This window comes from Sabethes cyaneus, chromosome 2 (assembly GCF_943734655.1).
Source record: "Sabethes cyaneus chromosome 2, idSabCyanKW18_F2, whole genome shotgun sequence".
Classification (NCBI taxonomy): domain Eukaryota; kingdom Metazoa; phylum Arthropoda; class Insecta; order Diptera; family Culicidae; genus Sabethes; species Sabethes cyaneus.
This window is the reverse complement of record NC_071354.1, coordinates 140998744-141009854: the sequence shown is the minus strand read 5'-3', so window position 1 is coordinate 141009854 and position 11111 is coordinate 140998744. Positions and strand designations below refer to the sequence as shown.

Genomic DNA, 11111 nt, shown 5'->3' with positions numbered 1-11111 from the left:
TGCTGTCTACACTGATCTTAAGGTAGCATTTGATCGAGTGGATTACGAAATTTTGTTAAGCAAGAGCTAGTTCTGTTAACTAGAGAAACTTGGAGTCTATAGATTGCCTGATTCAGATCCTATTTGATAAACTGATCGCGTTGCGTTATGTTCGAAGCTGCTTACTTCGAAGTATTTATCAATGTTTCGGGCGTTCCCCAGGGGAGTAATCTTGGAGCTCTTTTGTTCTCGCTATTTATCAATGAACTTTCTGTTATATTACCATCTGGATGCCGCGTGTTTTAGGTCAACGACGCCCAAAATATATAACTAATGATTGCGACTATTTGCAATTATGTGTAGATCGTATGCAGAGTTGACACTGCGCGTCTACAAATGCAATGTGGTAACCTTTCCTCGCAAACAGAAACCGATCATGTTTGCATGCCGATCAATGGCTGGACACACACTTGAGCGGGTTTGCCAAATTAGAGATTTAGGAGTTAAACTTGACTGCGAGAAGACTTTCAAACCTCTACCACGATATACTGACGAAAGTTAAGAGACGATTTAACTTTATATTCAAAATCTCCGGAATTCTCCGCGACTCGCTGTGCTCACAGGCGTTGTATTGCTCGCTAGTCTGCTCAGTTCTTGAGTTGAGTAGTGTGGTATGGTGTCAATACCAAACGTGTTGGATTGATAGATTCAGAAAGTACAAAAAATATTTGTTCGCTAAGCACTTCACTGCTGCCATGGCGTGATGCTAGAACGGAGAAGACTCATTGCACAAGCTTTCTCTGCTGCAAGATCATCACTTCGGAATTCGAGTCGCCTGAACTACTCCGGCAGCTTTACTCTATGCTCCAGAGTGAGTTATAAGTCAACGCAACTTTTTACACCTAGCAGCTCGTAGTCGACAATACGAACAAAATGAGCCAATTCATGTCATTGCCAATGCATTCGACCTCGCGTACAGCATTTTTGAGTTTAACGTTACATTGCATGTTTTTATAAGAAGACTATCGTGATTCTGTGTGTTCGCTCCTTTCATTAAGATATAACATTGTCAAATGAATTTTATATAGTAAATAAATAAATTAATTCTTTACATGAAAATCTTTACATCTAATATAAATCATTCAACAGTGTCAAAAATTTCACCGGCTGATTGTTTTAATGAAATACCGTTCTATGTCTATTGCAACAATGTAGATATATAGTGCCCGTCATCCTCGCGTGTATAGACTTTGACACTGATGTTGAAAAACTGCGTAGACTCGGTCTTCTGAGCTGTAGGTTCTATTTTACTTTTTCGACTGATTTGTATATCTTTGTTAATTATACATATAACAAGGTAACAATTTAGATGAATCATTTCATAAAATAAGACGTAATTATAATTAGTGGTTAAGTTGAGTTCAAAGATTTCAGTTATGTTCTGTGCTCACTGTTCCCTATTCTAACCTTCGTATAAATTTCCAATCTATATTTATGTGTTCCGCGGTGATGATACAGATAAAAAGATAAAGATTATAAATGTATTCCTATCTATCAAGGAAATATTGTAACGACTCAAGGAAACGTGAGGTTTACGATATTTAATAAGCACATATGAAACTCAACTCTATCAATGACATACTACCATTGAGCATTTCATTCACATGGCAGTCAAAATTGTCGATTAACACTAGCATGGTATAAACCTTGGACGTGGTTATCGCGGATATAGCGATGTAGCTTCGCTAGATAGTATGTAAATGATTCTAACGTCTAACCGGCGTAGTCTGCAGATTGAACCAGCAGATGCAGCAGATTGAACCAACAGTTAATGACCTGTGTCGGCTGGTTTTAGCTATCATTTTGGAAACAAAACATTCCTGATACATTTTATGCATATATGTATTACAATAATTCTATTTTAGAACCATTTTAATTCATTCAAATTTAATTTTGCAAATTTTCTGATCGATAATAAATAGACAGTCTAAACGGAATGATTGACAACAAATACCATACCGTAAGATGCTATTTAATCATGCTGCTCTTAGGAAGCCTGAACTAGATTCAACAATGCCATTAAAATTGTGCTTATGCGTTGCCAGCTGAATAAGTTGCATTCATATCCACTTTGTGATTCACGGATTCCTGCTAATTAGTTTTGAACTTGACTAAAGCAAAGCTCACTTCAACCTAGTCAACAGACTGTATTAAATAAATATATGAACAAATCAAACATACGTCCATGAATGCCAAATTGCACATATCTACATACCATTAGCATACCCAGACACTGCCTTCGCGAAGTAAAGTTCATGGATATTTAATGTTATTTTGGTACATTCAAGCTATACCTATACCGAAGATCGTTTATTAAACTTGGATTGAAACTGGTTGTTTGTATTTGCTGTAAACAGCGAAGCTGAATGACGTATAGATGTTTCTAAGTAAACGCACTTTTGGTGAATGCAGTAAAGACCTGTAAACTTGACACTGAATGGAGGTCACCTACGGAAACGTTTTGTACATAACATGAAGCAACTTTACAAAATTAAATATGCGTTTATTGGTTTGCACCTCCGTACTGCGTTGCTGGAATGCAGAAAATCTTTTCCGAAATATTTTTCCCGTCATAAACCTATAAGTTAAATACTTCAAATAGCAGAATGATTAATCCATTCCAAAGCAATTAACGAATGAGTAATGAGTAATGTACAATTTTTGTTAGCTCATACAGACTTTTGTATTTGATTGAAATTTCATATTCGAATAACTAGTTACCCAATTTGCTCAGTAAATAACTCACCACTCACCAGGATTTGGCTACTCCTGTCGCCCAGGTAATTGTTGTTTACCTCACATCTTTCTCTTAGTTTTCGTTGTTTTTTATCCAAATGTGTCAAGGAAATTACCAACATTACCTTTTTGGTTTTGGAGACTGTAGAACGCAGAAAAGAGAAGGATCTTATGTCGGTTCTGTATGATACAAAGCTCATTACCGAGAATGAATTGACAGAACTGGTCGCACTTGTACTTTTGAGTCATCATTGAATGAATGTTGGTCAGTTTATTCTGTCCGTTTAATGATTCACACGATCATAAGCATACTTGCAATGACTAACAGATATACCATATCGAGCTAATTTTCAAACAAAAAAACCATTTGATGTATGCTGCCCAAGTAATAATTTGGGTTTTATTTCACGTTTATTGTGGCTTTTATGATCAAAACTTGTCACAGAAACCGCAATAAGAATGCAATAAAACTCACATTGTTACTTTGCTGACCAGACGTCCCGGATTTAGCGCGACAGTCACGGATTTGGAGGACAAAGCGTTTTTGTATATATTCTATTAGGGTTTATTTCTAATTCACCGTCGTAGTAAGTAAAGCCATTCTTATTTTCATCATTTGTTGAATGGATTTAATGAATACTCCAAAAGTTCTTGTGCTGAATTGACTAAAACACGCTTACCTTCCGATCCGTGAACTTTGATATCACTGAAAAGCGATTATCAAAGCATATTATTGAAATTACGCAACTAACTTTATTTCTTAAATTCGTCGTACCGTTTTAAAATCCGTCCATCAAAATTTTTCATCGTCCGAACTAAAAATCACAACAATGTTTCCGAAGCTAACGTGCATGTATTTGTGTAGGACGGCATGACAAATGTTATTCTGCAAAATTTCTGCAGGTCAGGCAAGTTTTCCTGGCTGTAAAATAACTACAACGCCTTGCGTGAGTTATTTTCATTTATGAATGATGGAAATTAAAACGATTAGTCGACATTTTCTTCTTCGTCGCACGAAAAAACGTAAGAAATTTGGCTAGTAGAACGTCTTTATTGATAAAAGGCTTTTAAATAGATCTCAGCTCAGTTTGATTGATCGCGTATGATAGACAACAAACTAAAATATTAGGCAATAACTAGTTTTGCATTGTGTGTCATAAAAATGCTGATATTTTTAATAATTTGTGTTGGATAGGACGGGAATAGGCAATTACGACGAAGCAGCAACATACCATACGCTATAAATTCATTCGTCAGAGCCAACATATGGTACGGGTGGGTATTTCCAGCCCATTAAACGGTAGCCTGAACAATATTCAGGAATTACGTTGAAACTATATTTATTCGAGACAAGGTTTTTATACCAGTTGATAGAATATTATTTACTGAGTATCGGCGTGTATTTTGGTTTTAATGAAACGCTACTGAATTTGAGTTACAGTCGCGAGAAATGATGAAGTCGCTGCGGCTAAATTGAGCCCATTTTCTATAGTGGTGTCTGTGTTTTTTTAAATCCGACAGGCCGAAATAGCTAGCACAGCGATTAAATGCTCTTTAAAAGCAGATCAAAAGATACAAGAAAAGAGAGACCGATGGATAACTTCTCGCTATTGCCTACATTCCGGGCTCATTGAAGATAATTAGTTTTGCAGTGACAACAGCTTGCTGCTGGCGCTAGTGTATCATTGAATCGTTCATATACACTAACGCCAGTTGTCACTCAAATACCAGATATGTCAGCACATATATTGGTAGTAGTGTAAATAACGCACCATATGCTGGAATTAAAAACAAAATGCCGCTAATGGCTTGTGAATGAAAATTGATTTATATTTTCATATCAGAGGGGAATTTTTGTGTTCTACCCGAGGGGCAAGACACTGTCGAAAATATATTACTTTTCCCTATGGAAATATTTTTCCAACCTTAATATATTGACCTTTCCCACTCATAATATAACCGAAAGCCCTATAAAGTTACATTTATTTATACATTTATAGGGTTTTAATAGAGCCTAATATATTAATATTATGATAATATTATGAAGTGTCTTGGCCCTCGGTTCTACCGTGATTAAAAGAAGTAGAATTGTTCTGTGATAGCATATTCACAGCTGTTTAGTTTCTAGAATAAGTAAACGTGATCATAATTGTGTGTTTTCCAAACCATCATCAAGAGCAGATACGCGTAAGCGATTGCTGCTAGTTTTTTCAGCCTGGTTACGTGCTAGTGGAAAAACAGTGGTTTTGATGTTTATTGAATAAAATTAAGCAAACTACTTACATTTTTATGCAAATGGTTATAACACATTAAAGCCTATGGGTGCTACATTCGTTTCAGTATTGTTATATAGCGGCAAAGTTTTTATTTGGGAAAGTGTAGCCAAAAAAGGTAATGTATGCCGAAATTAGTAGCGTGATGGGAATACCCTCCCGTACCCTATGTGAACGGAGTTTTCGCGCAGTAATTATTGTTTGGTTTACGGCTTAATATTTATGATTAATCTTTCCGAAAATTTCCCGCGTTGTTTCGGTATGGTTGTAAACAAGACCAAATTTGAAACTCATACTGATATTACCTTGACTGCTGAATTATCGAATCAAAATTCGATAATCCGGCCATGAATTTGCTGGATTAGTGGGGTGGTACTGTAGTTTGAAAAAAAAAAACGTTTCGAAAGGAGCAATTTAAGATGATTTCACATGTTCACCATTTCCTCTGGTGCTTGGAATCGCTTTATTGTCACACTAAAAATTACAAACAGTAATCAAATTCAGGAAATTTCATTGCAAGCACTTCTGCAACATCGATGTATCATACAGCAACTTTCAACGGAAATTCGATTTGTCAAACTATTTTTTTCTGTATTTATGTTTTAGAAATTAGATTAATAATTTGTAAAAAAAATATGTACCTCCTAAGCTAATATAGTCACGCACGTAACGGTTAAGTGGTGCAACAGATCAACTTAACGTCTAACGTGTTACAATAAAATCTACCTTCAGGGGATTTTCAAAGACGCCATCCAATGTCAGAGTCAAACGATGCTGATAAATGGTGTAAAACGTGCAAAAGAATAAAATAACAGAACTACGATTATCAAAGCAATAAAATAACATTGGAAAACTTACAGTTTTAAAGATTAGAGAAATTACACCATTATGAAATTTAATAGCACTGCAACAAATTTCAAACACACTCTAACATTTTTGCAACATTCCGTGGAATATCACGTCTCCCACTTAAGGTGCTACTCACTTCCCCTCATTTTTCCAACGGTTTTCGCAGATACGCCATCACTTTAGTGTCGTCCGGTTGGATCGCTGCCAGCATGTGTTGATTAAAGCGAAAATTTCTCCTTTGTACTGACGCTAGCTGCCAAAAATGAAGTTTGCCGAACATCTGTCGGCGCATATAACGCCGGAATGGCGGAAGCAGTACATCATGTACGAGGTAAGTGCTCGAATTCGGCGTTTTTCACATCACTTCAGCGCGTCCAGATTGATTTGACCCATGGTGACCTATATTGTGCAGAAGCACTTCATGGCTGCTTCAAGTGCGAAGTGACATAAATATCGGTGAACAGTGCGCATGTGTCTCACACATGGGCGATCGATTTTCCCACGCCGACGCAGAGTGATTTGTTTACATTTTTTTATACGCGCCGTCTCCACCGGGACAAACAGCTGACCGAGGACGCGTTGCTATTAGCAACGAACCGGTGCCAAACCGTTTCCAGAAACGGTTGTAAATATATTTTCCCCTTCACATCGAGGGGAAACAGCGGTCACGTTTTCAACCGAAAACCACGCGGCTTGATTTGTTTGTAAACAATGCCAACTTGTTGCATGCGCATCATATTTGCATTGAAATGGTTTGATTGTCTGGTTGTGAATGAATGGACGGTTTTTTTTTCATGAATGACACTTACTACGTGTATTTGGTAGTAGTATTGTGATTATTTTGTAGAATCGCTCAATTGAAGAAGGGTTAAATTTGAATGAGTTTTCGCAATTCTTACAATGTATTTCAGGAAATGAAAGCCCAACTCTATGCAGCGGTCGAACAATCACCATCGGCAGAGCTGGTTGATCCGGAAATGCTGACAAGATACTTTGCCAAATTTGATGAACAATTTTTTCACTTTTGCGATAGTGAGTTAGCAAAAATCAACACATTCTATTCGGGTAAGTATTGGACGATATGGAAATAAGCAGAAGTAAATGCATCATCTCGTTTTTTTCTATATTTTAGAAAAACTTGCCGAAGCAACTAGAAAATTCGCCAACCTCCGTTCCGAGCTCAGTGAAACACTTGAGCTTGAAGAAAATACCAAAAAGAAAAAGGACAATCTCCATCGGGTAAAGAAAAATTTGCTGCGAAAGAAGAATGTATCCGTTCGCAAAATCCAAGAGCTGAAACTGGCATTCAGTGAGTTCTATCTGAGCTTAATCCTACTGCAGAACTATCAAAATCTTAATTTCACCGGCTTTCGAAAGATACTGAAGAAGCATGACAAGTTGCTGAATGTAGATTTTGGAGCAAGATGGCGGGCGGAAAATGTGGAATCTGCACACTTTTACACTAATAAAGATATCGATCGATTAATTCACGAAACCGAAAGTATTGTCACCAATGAAATTGAAGGAGGAGACCGGCAGCGAGCAATGAAGCGCTTACGAGTGCCTCCGCTTGGCGAACAGCAAAGCCCTTGGACGACGTTCAAGGTTGGACTATTTTCCGGATCATTGCTGGTGCTTTGTGTGGCCGTTGTCCTGTCAGCCATGTTTCATGTTCGAGGAAATGATTGGATGGCTGCTTTTCGGTTATACCGAGGACCATTACTGATAGTAGAATTTTTATTCCTGTGGGGAATCAACGTGTACGGATGGCGATCATCTGGTGTTAATCACGTGTTGATATTCGAGTTGGATCCTCGAAATCATCTTTCTGAACAACATATCATGGAGCTAGCTTCAATATTTGGAGTTATCTGGACACTAAGCGTGCTTGCCTATCTTTATTCTGATTCTCTTGGAATACCCGCTTATATTAGCCCGCTGGCTCTGTACATTGTAATGGTGGCCTTTTTGTTCAATCCCACTAGAACCTTTCGCCACGAAGCTCGTTTCTGGACAATCAAAATTCTCAGCCGTATTATTCTAGCGCCATTTTTCTACGTCAACTTTGCCGATTTCTGGCTTGCAGATCAGCTGAATAGTATCGTTCCCGCATTTCTCGATATTCAGTACTTTATATGCTTTTATTCCACCATCACCAACTGGGATCATGCGGAAAATCCGAACCAGTGTATCAACAACTCACTTTGGATTCGACCGATTGTAGCCATGCTTCCGGCATGGTTTCGAATGGCACAATGTTTGCGACGATTCCGGGATACTCGGGACGCTCATCCCCATTTGGCGAATGCTGTGAAGTATTCCACCTCTTTCTTCGTGGTCGCCTTCTCCTCGCTGACCCAGGCTACCACGGATCAGTATGAGAAAAGTACCGACAATCCCTGGTTCTATCTGTGGATAATTTCTTCGATTTTATCATCCTGCTACGCGTACACCTGGGACATTAAAATGGATTGGGGCCTGTTTGATTCAAAAGCAAGTGATAATAAGTTCTTGAGGGATGAGGTGGTGTACGGATCAACTGTAAGTATTTTCAATAATTTCTCATCCTTCAATGATCTATGTTCTGTTGTCCCATATCATTAGTGCATCCTCGATCAGTTTACGATCAACTCATCTTCATTTTCACTGTTTTTATCATTCCAGTGGTTTTACTATTTTGCTATCGTGGAAGATCTAATTCTTCGGTTTGGCTGGACTTTATCTATGAGTCTTATCGAAATGGGCTACATTGATCGGGAGATAATTGTGTCTATTCTAAGTCCACTGGAAGTCTTCAGGCGATTTATTTGGAACTATTTTCGGCTAGAGAACGAGCATTTAAATAACTGTGGTAATTTTCGTGCCGTGCGCGATATTTCCGTAGCACCAATGGATTGTTCGGATCAAGTGAGTACAACTGATTCTATCGTGCTATTATGCAAATGGAAAATTGTTTTGTCTGTCGCTTGTAGACTACAATACTACGCATGATGGACGAGGAAGATGGAGTACGTAATCGCCGGCCAGTGAAGAAAATCGGTGGCAAAAAGAAATCCGAGCAAAGACTTCTTCTTCGAGAGGCAGAATCAACGGAAGATTTGGAAATGTAACGAACAGTATTGAAAACTCATAGATTAATATTTACATCAGCTTGCGATCATTATTCTCAAATGCATGCGATGCATTCAATATATTTTTATACTAATTGTTTAAATATGACAGTTATGTCATCATTATTCATCAATTTCTGTAGGTCATTATGTGAACTATTTTAATCATACCGAATTCAACATTGCTTCCAGTGTGATATGAATTCTGTCTTTCCTCATCCACCTGTCAAGTCCTGCAGCACACCATTGCTACATTCCTTCACGCCTTTAGTATTTGGTTCTTAATCCTTCACACCGCCTGGTATGAAACCGAAAACTTACCACATGTGATTAGAAGTTGGTGCACAGTTTATTTTTTTATTTGATCACTAATATCTACTCCACAGGAATCAGAACCACAGTCAAACACAAAACAGGAAAGTCCAATGGGTCATAGGTCAATAGGTCAACGATAGTCGGCAGTGTGAATTGGAGTCAAGGCACAACAGAAGCATCCAGCACGATCCCAATCCTATCCTCGCACTAAATCCCTGTTAGAACTGAATTTTGTTTGGGGTTTTCAGCAAATAGAGAACGCTTGAATGACTACTAATGAACCCATTCCAAACTAATTGCGCGATGGTGAATTAAATATTCATTTAGTTAATGAGGAGGAACAGCCGTTTTTGAGTTTTAAATTGACCATCTTCTGTAATTAAAAAGGAGTAATAAACGATTAGCAAATATGGGATTTGATTGTTTTTGTTTGTCATTGAGAAACTTTATATGAGTAATTCTTATATGTAATGTTTACATAATCGTTTCGAACTCACTCAAACTTCTGAGCGTCTGTGCTTCATGTAAGGAGAGGCCCAAAGTAGCGTTTGAACAAAAATTCTGTAACGCGTAGAATAAAGAAAAGGAAGTCCTTTTGCTGGAAAAACTCAACGCTACGTGCCTTCAGGTTGAGACAAAAACACGAGTTAAGTGCAGTTTTCACAGTGGTGGGCCATATACGAAAGCAAGTGATTGGGTGGTGGCCAATCAGTCCTCGAATGTGCAGGTAGATACAAACTGGTGATTGGAGTTTCCAGACTCCAGGTCCATCGCACAGCAGTTGACCAACGAAACGGGCCTAAGTTATTGCCAAACTGAGTCTGCCGGCATTTCTCAATATCAGGTGCGATGCGCTCAAAATTCTCCATTGTGAACAATACTGGATATCGACGCCAGCCTTAGTTAAATCTCATGCAGCTAAAGCAGCCTGACGTCGCCAAAAATTACGCGCATTTACTCAAAGCTGTGCCCGTTGTCGAGGACTTATGTAACTAGCGAGTAAAGCACACACACACACACACACACACACACATACACACACACACACATACACACACACACACATACACACACACACACATACACACACACACGCACACACACACGCACACACACACGCACACACACACGCACACACGCACACACACACGCACACACGCACACACGCACGCACACACACACACACACACACGCACACACACACACACACACGCACACACACACACACACACACACACGCACGCACACACACACACACACACACACACACACGCACGCACGCACACACACACACACACACACACACACACACACACACACACACACACACACACACACACACACACACACACACACACACACACACACACACACACACACACACACACACACACACACACACACACACACACACACACACACACACACACACACACACACACACACACACACACACACACACACACACACACACACACACACACACACACACACACACACACACACACACACACACACACACACACACACACACACACACACACACACACACACACACACACACACACACACACACACACACACACACACACACACACACACACACACACACACACACACACACACACACACACACACACACACACAGGAATGCGGAGACTCCCCTTTTCATGGTCATCATGGTCGGTTAACGCTCTTGGCTACCGGACAAGAAAACACTTGAAATCGGTCTCATGTAAAATCTCTCTTATTCTCCTGCTTTATACTTCCCACTTTCTTACCGCCTATC

At 39.1% G+C, this 11111-nt stretch overlaps 1 protein-coding gene across 1 annotated transcript; it reads left to right on the top strand.

Moving 5' to 3' along the window:
- Positions 1–6152: 6152 nt before the first annotated feature.
- On the top strand, positions 6153–9007 carry LOC128737406 (xenotropic and polytropic retrovirus receptor 1). Its single transcript, XM_053832035.1, has 5 exons — positions 6153–6228; positions 6809–6962; positions 7030–8438; positions 8562–8804; positions 8870–9007. Exons 1-5 carry the CDS (start codon positions 6160–6162, stop codon positions 9005–9007), a joined length of 2013 nt encoding a protein of 670 aa, XP_053688010.1. The 5' UTR covers positions 6153–6159.
- The last annotated feature ends 2104 nt before the right edge of the window (positions 9008–11111 follow it).

Bases quoted from the DNA above. Each gene is read 5' to 3' on its own strand.
- LOC128737406 (XM_053832035.1), top strand. From the start codon at position 6,160: ATGAAGTTTGCCGAACATCTGTCGGCGCATATAACGCCGGAATGGCGG. The intron at 6,229-6,808 runs GTAAGTGCTCGA...AATGTATTTCAG, and splicing joins AGCAGTACATCATGTACGAG to GAAATGAAAGCCCAACTCTA. The intron at 8,805-8,869 runs GTGAGTACAACT...TGTCGCTTGTAG, and splicing joins CAATGGATTGTTCGGATCAA to ACTACAATACTACGCATGAT.